General features: G+C 42.6%; 1 protein-coding gene across 2 annotated transcripts in view; it reads left to right on the top strand.

Annotated features, from left to right (window-relative positions):
- The window catches only part of LOC117937507 (rho GTPase-activating protein 21), an 87,819-nt gene that overhangs the window by 6,194 nt on the left and 67,134 nt on the right, over positions 1-14,491 (top strand). Inside the window, exon 1 of one of the 2 annotated variants that reach the window (XM_034861498.1) lies at positions 3,412-3,609. The exons of the other annotated variant lie outside the window; for it this stretch is intronic. Within the exon in view, the coding sequence (XP_034717389.1) occupies positions 3,526-3,609 (84 nt within the window). The 5' untranslated portion in view covers positions 3,412-3,525. Of the gene's footprint in view, positions 1-3,411; positions 3,610-14,491 lie in introns of those variants that run through there. 2 annotated transcript variants of the gene reach the window in all.

A 14,491-nucleotide genomic window follows, 5' to 3' on the forward strand; every position in this document is an offset into this window, starting at 1 on the left:
TGACTCTCAAAAGGGACTTTTAACTCTTTTATTTTGTATGTAGAAGTGCATATAACCACATGTGTATAAGTGGTATATCTTTTAAAACAACTCTTATGTAACTAGCTGTTATCAGGACATATCTTAAGCCACGGTATTAGTGTGGGCTTTGAGGTCTTGGCAGGAAACCACATTATTTCCTGTCAGCGTCAGCAGTGGAAATGAACAAGGGCACCCTGATGAAGGAATGATTTCATGAATGGATGGCAGCTCTACTCCTCTCTGATTGGCTGTAAACACTTCTAAAGCTCAAGACTGAACTCATAGCAAGTCGTCTATGACAGTAAATATACTTCCCCCAAATTGACCACAGCTGCTTAATTGTAGACTAGCAGTTATTGCTAGAAAAACCACTGGGTTTATGTCATCCAAGTAAGATTTCCTGCTTATCTCAGTTTAAATATTTGAAATTGAATATCTTTGAATTTTGGAATGTTGGTTGGACACAACAAGTAGGGGTGGGAGGCACCAGACGCCTCACGATACAATATCATCACGATACTTATGCCACAATACGTTGTTATGCGATATTCTGCGATATAAGCAGACAAACTGACCAACACATATATAATGAAAGATCCATACTTGGCGCATGTGTAACGTTACAGTACATACACAACAAAACTTGTGATGGTCATTTCTTTCATAGTCAGACTGTTTATAGTCCAAGGAATTATTTAAAAAGAAATTCATCTGCACATAAATAAATAATTAATCTTTATTTCAAGCTCTAAAACGTGCAGGTTGGATCGTGTGTGTGTTTGTGCTTGCGTGTGCGTGTGCGTTTGTGTGTGTGTGTGTCCAGAGAGCACTACGAGATCCATAACTCAGGATTGATTGGATTATATTGGCTTCGATTGGGGGTAGGGCACATGCTTTTACTCTCTACTTGCCTGCCACTGGCTTGCAATGGGGGGGGGGGTTGTTGCAGCCACAGCTCGTAAACATGTTGCCCCATGATGTCACAGAGGTTTGCTGTGTAGATGTTATTCACTGACAGTTGTCTTATTAAGTTTGTAATTATTCAGCCATGAGTTAATTTGGATTTAAGGGATGTCCACAATTTCCCCATAGCTGCACAAATTATAGCGTTTTTATAGTTAGATAGCAAGCAATGCAAGTCCTTTTTTTACACTGCATTGTGAATATTTTATAGATTCAAGAATAACATTTTGGCAAGCTTTTTCATTTCACTCAAAAGGTAATTTATCATTTTTTGAAAACAGTGCCCTGTATTTAGGCCATTTGTGAAATTCGCCTGGCCTGGATCTTTTGTGAACAGTACTCTACTGTTGCAGATCTTGGTAGAAGATTTGCTCGTTTATTAATCCCTTTGATTTCTAAAGCATTTGTGATGTTTTGTGTTAAGCGCAAAATGGCAAAACAGGGACTTTGATGTGTTTCATTTTGCCAAGAGAAATCTGTCAATCTGGTGTCAGCTGGGTGGTGTGGACTGACATGACATCTGATGTCAGTCTTGGGTCTCTGATTATTTTTCTTGGTCACGGCTTACATATTGTTCCCTCTATGTGATGGATGTAATAACAACGTTTTTTCTCCTGCTGAAATTGTGCTTATTTTACGCTTCAGTATGAGAATAAGCACCGTTTCCTGTGATCCATTCCCACTGGGGGCCTGGCCTCCCAGGTTAAAGAAAGCAGAGAGGTTGTGTGTTGATAATGGGGAAAACTAGGCGGTTTAAGAGTTATGGGGGGCAAGCAGAGCAGAGCAGTGAGTGATCATCACCTCCCCAACTGCTCTGTTGATAGTGTGTTGTGGGTCCCAGGGTTGCCATGTCTGGTCACCGAGCGTGGCCTGTGGGACTTGGCTGACCTTTCTGACCAGACTGTGTGTGTAGCCTCCTGACCTAAGACGGAGCCGTGTGTCTGTATTGTGACTCAAATTTTCTTTACCCATCTTTTTGTGGTACATCTATCTCTGATATGCAGTTTTTACACACTATAGAGTACTACACGCTGCTGCATCTGGGCAGGTTTTAGATGGCTTCATTCCCTCTGTATGTTCAGCTTTCATGATCAGTTACATCGGCTGGGGTTCAAGGCAGGATCAGCACTTTCTAGTTTGTAGTTCTAAAGGGGTTTACAAAAAGATAAGTATGAATATCTTAAACCCCACCTCAGGCTACTCCTTGCTCCTAAGTGCTCGTGGCATTTCTCATTGAAGTGAGCTTAGAGCATCTCACTGATGAAGCCGCTTTATAGCTAATGTCACAATCACAACCATCTGGACGTCACACAGCATCAAAGGGTGAAAGGAACATAAACAATCCCAGACAACCATTTACTGGCATCCAGTAGTTTCCTAATTCTTTCTTCATGCATTTCCGGCATATTTTCCTCCCTCAACAGCTTGATTTCTTTGACATCCCACAGTGACAGGAAGTCTTTAACTTAATGTTCATTCACTTAAGAGAGCCGAGTTGAGATTTTTTGCTTTGCAGTAGTAGGGCTGGCAGCCCTCTTGCCTTTTGTCAGGGAGTCTCCCCCTGCAATGTAAAGCCTTTTTTTTGCGGTGAGGAAATAAAGAACTCAGGCGGGATAGAGTCCCGCATTGCTGGCAAAGTGCAAGATCAATGAGGTACGGAGTAAGAGGCAGAGAGCTATCCCAGTCCCCTCCTCTCTGCAGGTTTAACAGTATCACACGGACAATTTAAACTGTCTTAAGGTGATACAAGCTTTAGGTGTATTGTCACTTTAACGAGAGACAGCGGTGGAAGGTGAACATTGAGTCTATCAGATCTTTGGCTTTTTTTGTCCAGAAGGGTCAAAGTGAAAAGAGGGAATCCAGTTAGTTCCTGGTTTTGTCCTGCATGACAGCACGATGCTTGATTATTTAGAGTGAGCCTCTGCTGATCTGATTCTCAGGCTGCCTCAGCCTGGTACGACTGCGGAGACGAGCACAGGGAGGCACAGACATCTGGGAAGAGACACCACCACAGAAAGAGAGACAGAAAGGGAGGGTTACCAAAATGCAAAGGCAGATGACATGAAAGAGTGCAGCATGCTTTGTCATCTTCTAGGCTTCTCCTCCACCGGTCAATCTGCATTCTGCTGCATAACCATGGCGATGCATAGCCAGGTGGACTGTTTTGCTCGGGACTGCTAATTACTCTTTCCTGCTGCATCCTTGTATCTGGAAGGCTGTTTTGTTTTAAATCTTACATCTAAGATAATCCCTAGAGTTTTTCTGCAGCATGAATTATTAACATGAAGTATTGCTAATGAAGCGCGGCTGGGGCGACAGCCACGGCGGATAGGATGCCTGCTGCGTTCGCAGATGGGCACAGAGATGCACCCTTTGCCTTCTGCTGATGATCCCCTCCCGCCTCCTCTCACCCTCCTCTCCGTCAAGGTGGCATCGAGGAGTGTTGCAGCCAGCAGGACGCTGCTGGGACCAGCAGGATTTGGTTCACACAGCTGAGGGGCCGGTGTCTGGGCAGCGTGTATTTCTTTAGTGAAACAAAAAATGGCTCATCTTAAAGTTCTCGACTGTATGATTAACAACAACTGGAGCCTAATCTGTGATCTATACTGCTCCTGGAACAATCAGGTCAGTTCTCTCTTCATGTTGTAAGCATTTTACTTATAAAACTATAAGCAAGGAAGTAGTTTTCCTTTTTTAATATTATTTTCTGAAATTTTTTGTTGAATGTGAAAGCAGCGTTTGACAGGAAAAATGGGGGAGAGGGATAAGGGAGGGAAATGCAAAAACAAGTCCCTTGCCAAAATCGAGCTGGGGACGTTGCGAATACTGTATATAGTATACACCCTAACCACTAGCCATAACCGTTTCTTAGGATATGGCTGTATGGCAGCGATTGGGACATCAAACTAGTAACCTGTTAAAGCAGGACAGCCACTCCAACATCAGGCTGGCCTATACCCCTAACTTAGCTAGTCATAATGTACTGTACTGCATCAATACAAGAGTTCTTGCTGCAGCAGAATGTGCAGCAGGTTTTTTTTTTTTCGACCTGTTGATTTCGGTCCCCCTTTCTCACCCTTTTTATGCCTTCCTTTCTGTCCCATATTATCTCAGGAGTTCTCCAGGAAAGGCATCCCTGACATCTCGTGTATTAATAGCCGGAATTGCTTCAGTAGTGTAGTGTGGAACTGGAGACTCTGGAGTGCTCGGCACGCTGACCTCTGAGTGTCCCTGCTCTTGCAAACGGGGCCTTGTGCAGCCTCGGGTGGCTTGAGACTAAACTTGACTTTCAAAAATGAGTCTTAATCAAGTTATTTCAGAAGTGATTTTTGGACTTAAATCTAAATTTCTCTTGGCTTCGCAAGATGTTATTAGAAATGATCCTCTCCCATTGTTAATCTGGGAAACTACAAATTTTAGACACAGTCTTTGATCAAAGGCTGGCTGGTAAAATCCAGTGGAAGATGGTCCCTTGTAATGGGATGAGATGTTAAGTGCAAGGGTGCAAAGGTCAAAGCCTGTCTATGTTCAGAGAATGACGTGTTTGCCCATGAATCTGAGCATATGAATATAGAGGTTCTCTCCATCATACAGCACTCTTTGTGGTATCATCTTGTATGTATCCATTTGTCTCCATATGCTTAGAAGTCAACTTGGCTCCCTTACTAACACTTCATATCTCATATACATGCCTTTTCAGCTTTTTCTCTGGAAACTCACACAGACAGCGTATTGTTTCATGCACTTTTCCCCCCTCTCTCCTTTTTCATTTTGCCATGGAATGCCTGATGCGAGGAGTAAAGAAGTCTTGCCGTGCCAAACATTGCGGCAGAGCTGCTCTGTGGTATGCCCCTTCCCCTAATTTAATTTTAGCAGTGCTGAAATTTGTTTGCGTCCCAAACCGAACTGATAGGCCTCTGTTTCCAGAGAGCCTCTGCTGTCCGAGGCGCTGAAAACGGCCTTTGTGCGCTAGTAGCACAGCACAGAGGGCTCATGAAATATTTACAGGCTAACACCTGGTGTGAGACACAGAGAGAGGAGCCAGGGAAGCAACAACACTGCCACCAAAAACAGCAGGGCCTCAGCTCTATTGGCGTGCCAGAAATACTTGGTTTGTTATAGTTTTGTTATAGGGAGGCCATTCAATGGGTTTGTCGATCAACGGAAAAATAATCGTCATTTATTTTTAAAATCAATTAATCATTGCAAAAAAATGCCAAACATTCTCTGGCTCTGACTTCCTAAATGAGTGAGTCTTCAGCTTGTCTTTGCCATACGTCATTGTATATTGAATATTTTTTTGGTGTCATTTTGCATTTTTAACGAATCATCATGGCCTTTTAGAAGTTGTGACAGTTGTTTGACATGTCAGACTTATAAATAATGAAAATAAGCATTAGTTGCAGCCATAAAACAATTACCTCTTGGGAAAGAGAGGTTGTATCGTATAGATTTTTTTATCAGTTCATCCCACGCTGTAAATACCATCAAAGGAAAATCCCTTACTCTCCCTAGTTGATGCACCAATGGATTATGTTGTAAAATTCTGCTTCCCTGCATTCTTTCCTTCCCCACCATCAATTTTAGCTCAAATTGTGATAGATAAAGAAATAAGTCAGTTTTGTATTAGACTTTTATGGAGGTTATCTAAAACAATCATAGATAGCATTGTTGCATCCCTGGTTGTTGAGCCCTTGGATGGGTTTGAGTCTCCCCACTTTGTTCTGAGGACTAGTCTAGTTTTAACATGGCACTGGGGGGTTAAACAGGAGAGTCTGTGTCAGAGGGTGCACTGTCATGACCCTACCCTGTCAAAAACCTCAAAGAGCAACCAGGATTAATAATTCATAGATGAGGAAACCAATTATACAGGGCTTTGCTCGCATCTGGGTGGGGGGACCCTGGGGACCCTAATTGGCCCACCTGCTCTCTGTCTCTGAAGGGCTGGGTCGAGGTGGCTGGCTGGATGTGAGGGTGGTGCGTAAGTCTTCTCTTTGTTTGGATGCCCCTGTCTCTGATGCTTTAATGTGGGGGGATGGCTTCCTCAATCGTGCATTGGTAGTCACCTCAACTGACACCCCTGTAGTGATGGACCACACCCAACACAGCTGAAAGAGCGTCCCATGTGCCCCTTCAGTCCTGTTTTTGGACTAAAAGACAATTGCTTGGCAAGCATGAAATGGGCTAACTTAGTTAGTGATGACATTTAGTGATATAGTATTAGGGCTATATGTAGTGATTCTTCTTAATTACATGACGATCTATGGACTAAACGATGAACCGATTAATAGACAGTACTCTGCAGATTAAGCAATAAGTACTTGGTAGTTGCAGCTCTTAATTGTTTCACCTTTAAAATGCCAGAAATAGTGAGAAAATTGACCTACCCCAACAGCCGTAAGCCCAAAGACATGCAATTGGCAATTATATCAATTTTCTGTCCATCTACTAATAAATAAATATTGAATGTATGTATTTACTGAAAACAATGTTGCGTGATTAAACATTCAGAAAGTGGGTTCGTTGGAAATGAAACTAGAGCTGAAACAATTAGTCAATAATCAATAGACAGAAAATGAATCTGCAACACTTTACGGTGATTAATCAGCAAAATGCCCAAAACATTCACAGGTTCCAGTGTCTCAAATGTGAATATCTGCTGGTTTTTTAATCTTCTATCATGAAGTAATGATGATGAAATTGGACAATCTTAGAGTTTTGGACTCAAAAGAAGCAATTTGGACTCTGGATATCTTTCCAATACTTTCTGACATTGTACAGACTAAATATTAGTTGATTATTTGAGAAAAGAAGCTGCAAATGAATCAATAATTAGCACAATGGTTGTAGCCCTAAACCAAACAACACTGGTAAAGTAACCTAACAAACACTAGAGACACACAGACCACACTTATTGAGCTCTGAGCAAAATCTTCTTTGGACAGTGATGTGGGCCTCTGATGTGCATCAGCCCACTTTTCTCTGGTGTCTCTCTTTCTGTTTGTCTGTCCCTTTCTCTCCTCTCTCCTTCCATCTCCATTTCTCCTTTGTGGAGAGGAATTCCAGGCTGTTGGCCCGCACAATTGCCCTTCTATTAGCATATGAAAGCAACCGAGGCGGGAAAAAGAGAGGGAAGGGGAGTCATAAAACTTCCAAATCAGTCCAAGCAGACAACTTTTAATCAGCCTCATGGTAGCACATGTGCCTATGTGGCACATATTTCCCTTAGGGAAGTCCTTTATGCTCTAATGCAATGCAAAGTTAGTCTGCTCTCTCTGTTTCATCCCTGTAGTTTTATTCATGGTCATTGTTCCGTGTTCAACTGTTCTGCCTGACAGTTGCAGCATGTCAATGATAACTGACACGCTTATCTTTTCAGCCCCTGGCAAAGACTCTTGTCTTCAACCCGAGATGGGATATTGCCTACTGCTTATACACTTCTCTCACGCATAAAATCAATCAATTTGAAGGATTCGCTTCGCTCCCTTGAGATCTTAATGTGGTCCCAAATGAGGCCGCGTGGCATTGTTAGGTGGATAAAATCTGAGAATGCTGTGTGTATTTGAAAAGGACAATTGCTTGCTGGTCATTTTTCTGTACATTACTTTCATCATTTGGTAAGAAGTGGGACTGACGTGGTTATTGAGTCTCAGCAGTCTAAACCTCTGCTCTGTCCTCCTGTTCTGCATGGTCAGTGTTGGATTTCATTATAGCAAGGCACACAATTTCGAAGTACTTATTCAGGCTACAAACGGATTTAGTACTGATTCAGTAACATTACTGCTTCAATGCACTGGATTATGTCATGTACATCAATATTTTTTAGAAAGCTTTATTTTCTTATCCACATTGCAATGCCTTTCAGATGTATTGTGGATAACATTTAATGCACAGTTCCTAGAGGAAAAGATGCCTTTTGTAATGAATGTAGCTTACTTGTGGACAAACTGTAAAGTGTGTGTGTTGTGTCAGTGAGTTAGGATGCACTGAAGCATTAAACTATCAAATAATACCTCCCACTGAGACACACAGAGGTCGGTTTTATGATCTGTGACACTAGGTTATCCTGTGATACCTAAACCTCTGACTTGCCCCTCTATTTTGTTACAAGCAGCAGTCAGCTGTCGATGACGGTGTGGATGGACGCATACGTTTTGATTGAGTTCATTTGTAGTTTGGGGTAGAAAAACAGCAGAGATCCACAATAACTTATTAAAATTGTCAAAATGCCAAAGATCTCATTTGATACTCCAGCACCAATAAATGTAAGCTATCCCTCCTGTGGCTACCGTTTCTGTGTCATTTTCCCTCCATCCAGCTGCATAATATGGGGCTGTCTCTTCACTGTAGACTCAGAGCATGCCTGCCTGTGCTTGTACATTCAATTTCTTACTGTAATCCTCAGGACTTTGGCCAAATTTGTAGTGAAAAGCGGCGTGAACAGAATGCTGATTCACCTCATACTTCCACAGTAACCCCTCACCCCTCTTCCCACGCCTGCACATAGGCACACAATCCCTACGACATATGTGCACAGCGCTGCAGTAAACATACAGTGATGCTGTTTGTAAAGGTTAGTCGGTGTATGGCAGAATTACAGAAAACCCGCTGAAAGGAAAGTGCCACAAGAGGTTTGGCTCAGCAAAACCAAGAAACACCTTGTCCTTGAAGTGTAACCTTGGTAACACAAGAAATGTATGGCATATAAAGACGCCTTTTTTCTATAATATTTCAAGTACGCTATTCTTCTAAGCCAGGAAAGGAAAAGAGAGGGAGAAAAGAAAAGCTGAGGATGGGAATAAGAAGTAGCTGGATGCTGCGGAGTCTCCTGGATGATAAAAAAACTGACTTGGAAAAGATGCAGCTCTCTTTGGTGCAATGCAGACTGGGCTTGGGAGGAGCCTTGCCTGTGGGTGGAGCTGTATGTGCATGCATGTGTGTGTGCAAGAGAGCGCGTGTGACTGCTTGTTTAAAAATGGTGTTGTTTTGTTTTCCTCTATGAGTGATTTCACATTCAGCCCAGCCCCCCTCAGGCTCTCTCGAGGTGAGGTGGTAAATATCATTGGCACGCTTGAAGAGAAGAGGGTTGCCATGGTGACTTTTTCTTTTTCGCATGTGTGTGTTTTGAATGCCAGAACCGCCGCTGTGGTGCACAGTACATCTAAAGTTGATCAGCCTACTAAGAGCAGTTACGTCATGCAAGACAGTCAAAGGGTGGAGCAGGGGGAATGAATAATCCTCCGCAGAGCCCTGACAGAGAATCCATAGATCACTGGTGTGTGTCGGACGGTCACCCTCTCTATACTCTAACCCTCTCTACTACTGCTATCGGAGCTTGTTCTTCACAATCTCATTTAGCTGACATGGATTGATCAATAACCTGAGAATTACTTGCTGTAATGTTTTTAAAAATGTGTTCTAAAAAACTCCATCTCCATCTTCCAGGCTTCCATCGTTGTCCATAAAATAGTGAGCCTGACATATTTTCCTGTTTTCCTCACACAGCCCTGAGGTATCCCAATAAAAGAGGCTTTAATTGGCTGCCTGCTCAGTGCCAGAGCACGCGATTGGCCGTGCGGTACGGGCTTCACAGCGATCCAGACGGTGATAGTGACGCCCTCTGTCCTGTGTCAGTCAGTGTGCACACGCCGCTTTGTTCTGATGCTGATGAGCCAACACTCCATTAGCATTCCAAGCACCTCCACACCTATGGTCCTCCGACAGAGTGACCGTGACAGCCTGAGCCCTGATTCACTAATCAAAAGTGATGAATTGCAAGCAAAACCAAAATGACAGTGTCACAGGAGAGGTCACCAAAGGAAAATGGTGCCAAATGGGAATTTTTGGCAAAACTGAACACCTTTCGGCCCGCACTAGAAAAGCTATTTCATTGCCATTGTCTGTCTTTATAAAACAAATGACAACCATCTGTTTCTACCTCACTGTTTTCCTTCGGCTTTATATTTCTTAAAGGGGCCTGTGCGTGCATGCCAGAGAGAATGGCTCACTCAGTTGACTGCGTGTTTACTGTCGTGATGGAGAATGCAGTGGACACTCCCTCTCCTCTCTGTTAAATGGGATCCAAGGAGGATAAGAAAAGAGGCCAATAAAGGCAGACAAAAGAAAGTAGTGATGTGACGATTACCGATGTAACGGTAAACCACGATAAAAATGTTGACGATAACTATTACCGTTTTCATTTAAAATGTCATTATTATTATCACGGTGGATTACCATGGTGTGGAAACCGTGTGTTTAATCCTTCCCAGCTTCATGCGAGTCTCCTGTAGTTGCCGCGCAGACACACCGCGTAGCCGCCAACGTGCGATTCTCTAAGTTGGAATCATGGCGGTAGGAGTGGACAGCGCTCAGGATCAGCCCTCTGAGAGGACTAAGTCTTAAGCATGGGCGTATTTTGATTATAAAAATGCCGAAGGACAGTTGATTGAAGATAGTTCTCCTGTAACATATTGTTCTTCATGTCTTAGCTTGAGTGTTTGGATTTCTGTAATTTAAACCTGTATTACTGGAAATGTTCCTGATAAATAAGCTATGTACATGCTGGACCCTTGCACCTTTGATGTTAAAGGTTGCACTTTTTATCAAGTTTTGGCTATATTTTTGTAATATAATAAACCCTGTTACACTTTTTGAAACTATTTGAGCTTGTTTAGGCCTATCGGTGCTTTCTGAACATATTGTACACACTTTAAAAAATACTGCGATAATACTGAAAACTGTTCATTTTCATACCGTTACATCCATAGTGCCAAGGGCAAGAGAGAAGCTGAAAGAAACACAAGACTAAAGATTGGGATGCTAAGGTTGAGTGTTTAAAGTGCTACGAGGTGCAGTGAGAAGGGGCAACAATAAAGTACAGGAGATGGAGGGAAAGAGCAAGAGATGCGGAGTATGAGGTTTTTATTGTTTCCAGCTGGTCCTGGGTGTGGTCATCAAGGCCTGGAGACCTGCTGTGTTCAGTTCTGCTCCCAGTCCTCCGTCAGTCACCTGACCCATCTGCCAAATGGCTTCTCTGTGTTTTGTTTTGGGTCGGCATATGGTCCTTGACATGTTGGACTTAATGTTGACTTAGTTGTGTTGTGTGATAATATTATTTTGTGTTGAAATAAGAGCCCGACCGATTTTAGTTATTTGTAGTTATTTCTGAGTTCTCACTAAAATAATGTGATGAAAATTTGTTTTATTGTTACAACAGAACAGAGGAACATCTAAATATATTAAAGTTATGATAAATAAAATCTGTAACAATACAAACTTAACATATGAACTTAAAGTCTTTTGAACAAAAACACAATAACAAAAAAATAGTACTCAGAGTGTTGCCAACAGGGACGTAGTAGAGCGCCCTCTGGCTTTTTTATCGTCCGTTATAAATGCTGATGCCGATAGTTCGGGAAAGGCCTAATATCGGCCCGCCGACATACCGATCGGGCTCTAGTTGAAATATTTACATTTACATGTGCAAATTGGAGCAGGTTGAGACTGCAGGATGCACATCAGCTGCTGCAGGAATTAAACTGGTGCGTGATGATATATTAAAATAGTAGGAAATGCGGCAAGTGGAATATATATCTCCAGCCCGTAAATCTAATTGGACGGACGCTTTTTTTTTTCATTGTTTGCTGTGACTACCTTCAGTTTTTCACATGTTTTATTCTCTGTTGAGGGTCAGCTGAGGTAGTGACAGTGGTGTTACTCTGTCAGCACTTCCTGTCCAGGCTGTCTTGTATCCACATTGTCAGCAGTCTCTTCTCCTTCTATGACTGTGAGACAAAACTGCTAATACTTTTGTTGTCACTTTGAATAGGAGAGAGTGACATTATAGGGAGAAAAAAATCTGTGTTTCATTTTACAGAAAAGCAACAAACACCTGCAATTAAATGAGTACTTTAAAGTTAATTTGTAAGGAGACGGGTTATTGTGTTGCTCCAAAGTTTGCATATGATTCAACACAGTGTACAATCGGGATGGAAAAAGCAACAAACACATCCAGAACAGCCAAACATCCAAACAGTTACGGAATGAAAACAGGCAGCCAGATGGATTTTAAAAAGGCTCCATTAGAGAAAACGCCAGTTAACATGGATTGTATTTGCTTATATTAGCCAAACTAAATTATGAAGCATGGATTTAATTACATAACATGAGGCTACACTTAAAACAGTTGCTTTTGTGATCCCATTGATGGATAGAGTGTGACCAAGGGAGTTGGGGTGGTCAGTTTTTTAAATTTTTTTTACTCCAGGCAGGATTTAGTTTTGGCATGTATATAAGATAATGAAAGTGTCACTGACAGAAATGTAGCCACAGCGCTTCTTAAAAGTCCGCTTTAAAACCAAAATATTCAGCATTGACCGCACAATCCTCCTCTGGCAGCCTTTCGGTGCAGTCCTCGGCAGTGTGGTTTTTCCACTTCTTTCATCGCTTCATTATTCAATTAAGCAGTAAAACACATGTTAAGCTTAACATGAACCGCACGGAGGATCCCCTATTGGTACGAGAGCAGTTAAGATCAACTGTGGGCTCTTGTATCATGCTCCATCAGCAGCGATGAGACTGTCTGGTTTTCATTTGGACAAAGATGATGCCGCACGACGGGCGCACCTTGTAAATACCTTTTGGTTTGGAGGGCGAGACTGTAGAGAGCCAGGTGGCCAGGTCTGGGGAGTATGAGGCACAGGCGGGTGGGTAGAAGAGTGTGTGTGTGTGTGTGTGTGTGAGAGACTAAAGGCTAGTGGGGTCAAGATACAGTAGGGTGGAGAGAGCTGTGATTCAGGTGCAGAGATGGTCTCATCCAGCCATCCGGTCAGTCCCAGTGGGGGCATCCATCAACTGAGCTTTAGGGTTTTTCTTCTCTGATTTGATTGATTGCTAATGGCTGGCACTAATGGACATGTGGCTGCATACACACATACGTGATACAATACACGCAAATGTGTGCATGCAAACACATCAGTGTGCAGAGTATCACATACACATTGTAGAAATTCACACTCCTCTTAGACACACTTATTCTGGGCCTTTCCACAGTCTCCACATTCCACTGGCCGTATCTCACCGAAAGCCCCAACTGCTTTTAATCAGTTGGGTCACGAGGCGCTCCAGATGGGCCTCAACGCTGGGTGGGACTGCCGCAGACGTGATGGTGGAGGAGAAGGGGGGCTTGTGCTCGTAATAGTCAACATATTTGTGCCCCCTCTTCTCAATCCTCAACATCCCCTCCCGTCCTGTATTGCGTCACCCTCCTCAGAGACCCATGCTGGACAGCTTGAGCTACACTGCCATATTCAGCGCATGCATTTCTAAGGCTCTCACTTTTCCAGCGTTTCACTAGCTAACATTTTCCATCGTCAGACTGCATGCTCCGAGTGTTTTGAAAAGAGCACTGTGTGCTTTTGGAGAGCACCATCGCAGGATGTGCTTTTACAGTCTGAGGAAAGATGTAGGTGTACATTGCGATTTAGTTTTTCCCCCTGCGATGTCCGTAATATTGAGTTCACTGAGTACAGAATGTCTTGAACTTGTAACTGGCCATAAGGCAAAGTATGTGCAGAATGTGCATGGGATCTCTTAGCCCGGTATATGTTTCAGCCTAATCAGGGTATGAATAAGACCTCGTTGATGTATCAGTATCATTTTTGGTCAGCATCCTACACTTCCTATTTACTGTGGCATTAACATTGGGCAAGATGAGGAAATTAAGAAAGAAGGAGATATTGTAAAGGTTTCCTGAATGTGAACAACCAGTGCAAAAGATCAGCAGTCCAAAGTTATAATTATTTTTCCACTGCATGGTACCTCCTCAACTCTACTCGCTTTTTTGGTTTTCCATTATGAAAAAAAGTTCCTGGTACTTTGAACAGGTACTTTTTTTAATAGTACTACCTCAGTCGAGGTACCGAGCGAGCTGAGGGGATACTAAAAGGTGATGTGAAAACCTGCAGACTACTGATTGGTCGGAGAGAATCGTCACTGTCACAGGGCTACCCCATGCCTTCATTTAAGCCAGTGCTAGCATTGCGCTTAGCATGCATAGCTAACCTTAGCATGAGCATTAGCATAGGACTGTTAGCATTACTATTAGCATGTGGACTGGCATCAATGGACACATGGCTTGTCATTTCATGTCATATTATTTCAGTTTATTTAAGTACTCTTTGAAAGAGTAGAAATCATCAAGTGTCAGCCAGTACAGAGGGGTGTACTGGAGTGCCTAAAGTGTTCTGTGTGGAGAAGGTTGTTTAGCATGTAACAGTTCATTTCTGATGTCATAGTTGTTATATGGTGTCTTTATGTAGCCAGAAATGTTTGGGAATGTTGAGGTAACATAATGGTGTTTGATTGATTCCCAATTCCATTTTGTAGCAATAAAATCGAAGTGAGGTGAACAAACAGATAAATGTTTCTTTTTAGACAAAACAGATGTTGACAAAAGTTTCCTTTTGGAGACATCATTTGAAATTGGGAAAAATTAGAAGTTGGAAAA

This window comes from Etheostoma cragini, chromosome 22, assembly GCF_013103735.1.
Source record: "Etheostoma cragini isolate CJK2018 chromosome 22, CSU_Ecrag_1.0, whole genome shotgun sequence".
NCBI classification, from domain to species: Eukaryota; Metazoa; Chordata; class Actinopteri; order Perciformes; family Percidae; genus Etheostoma; species Etheostoma cragini.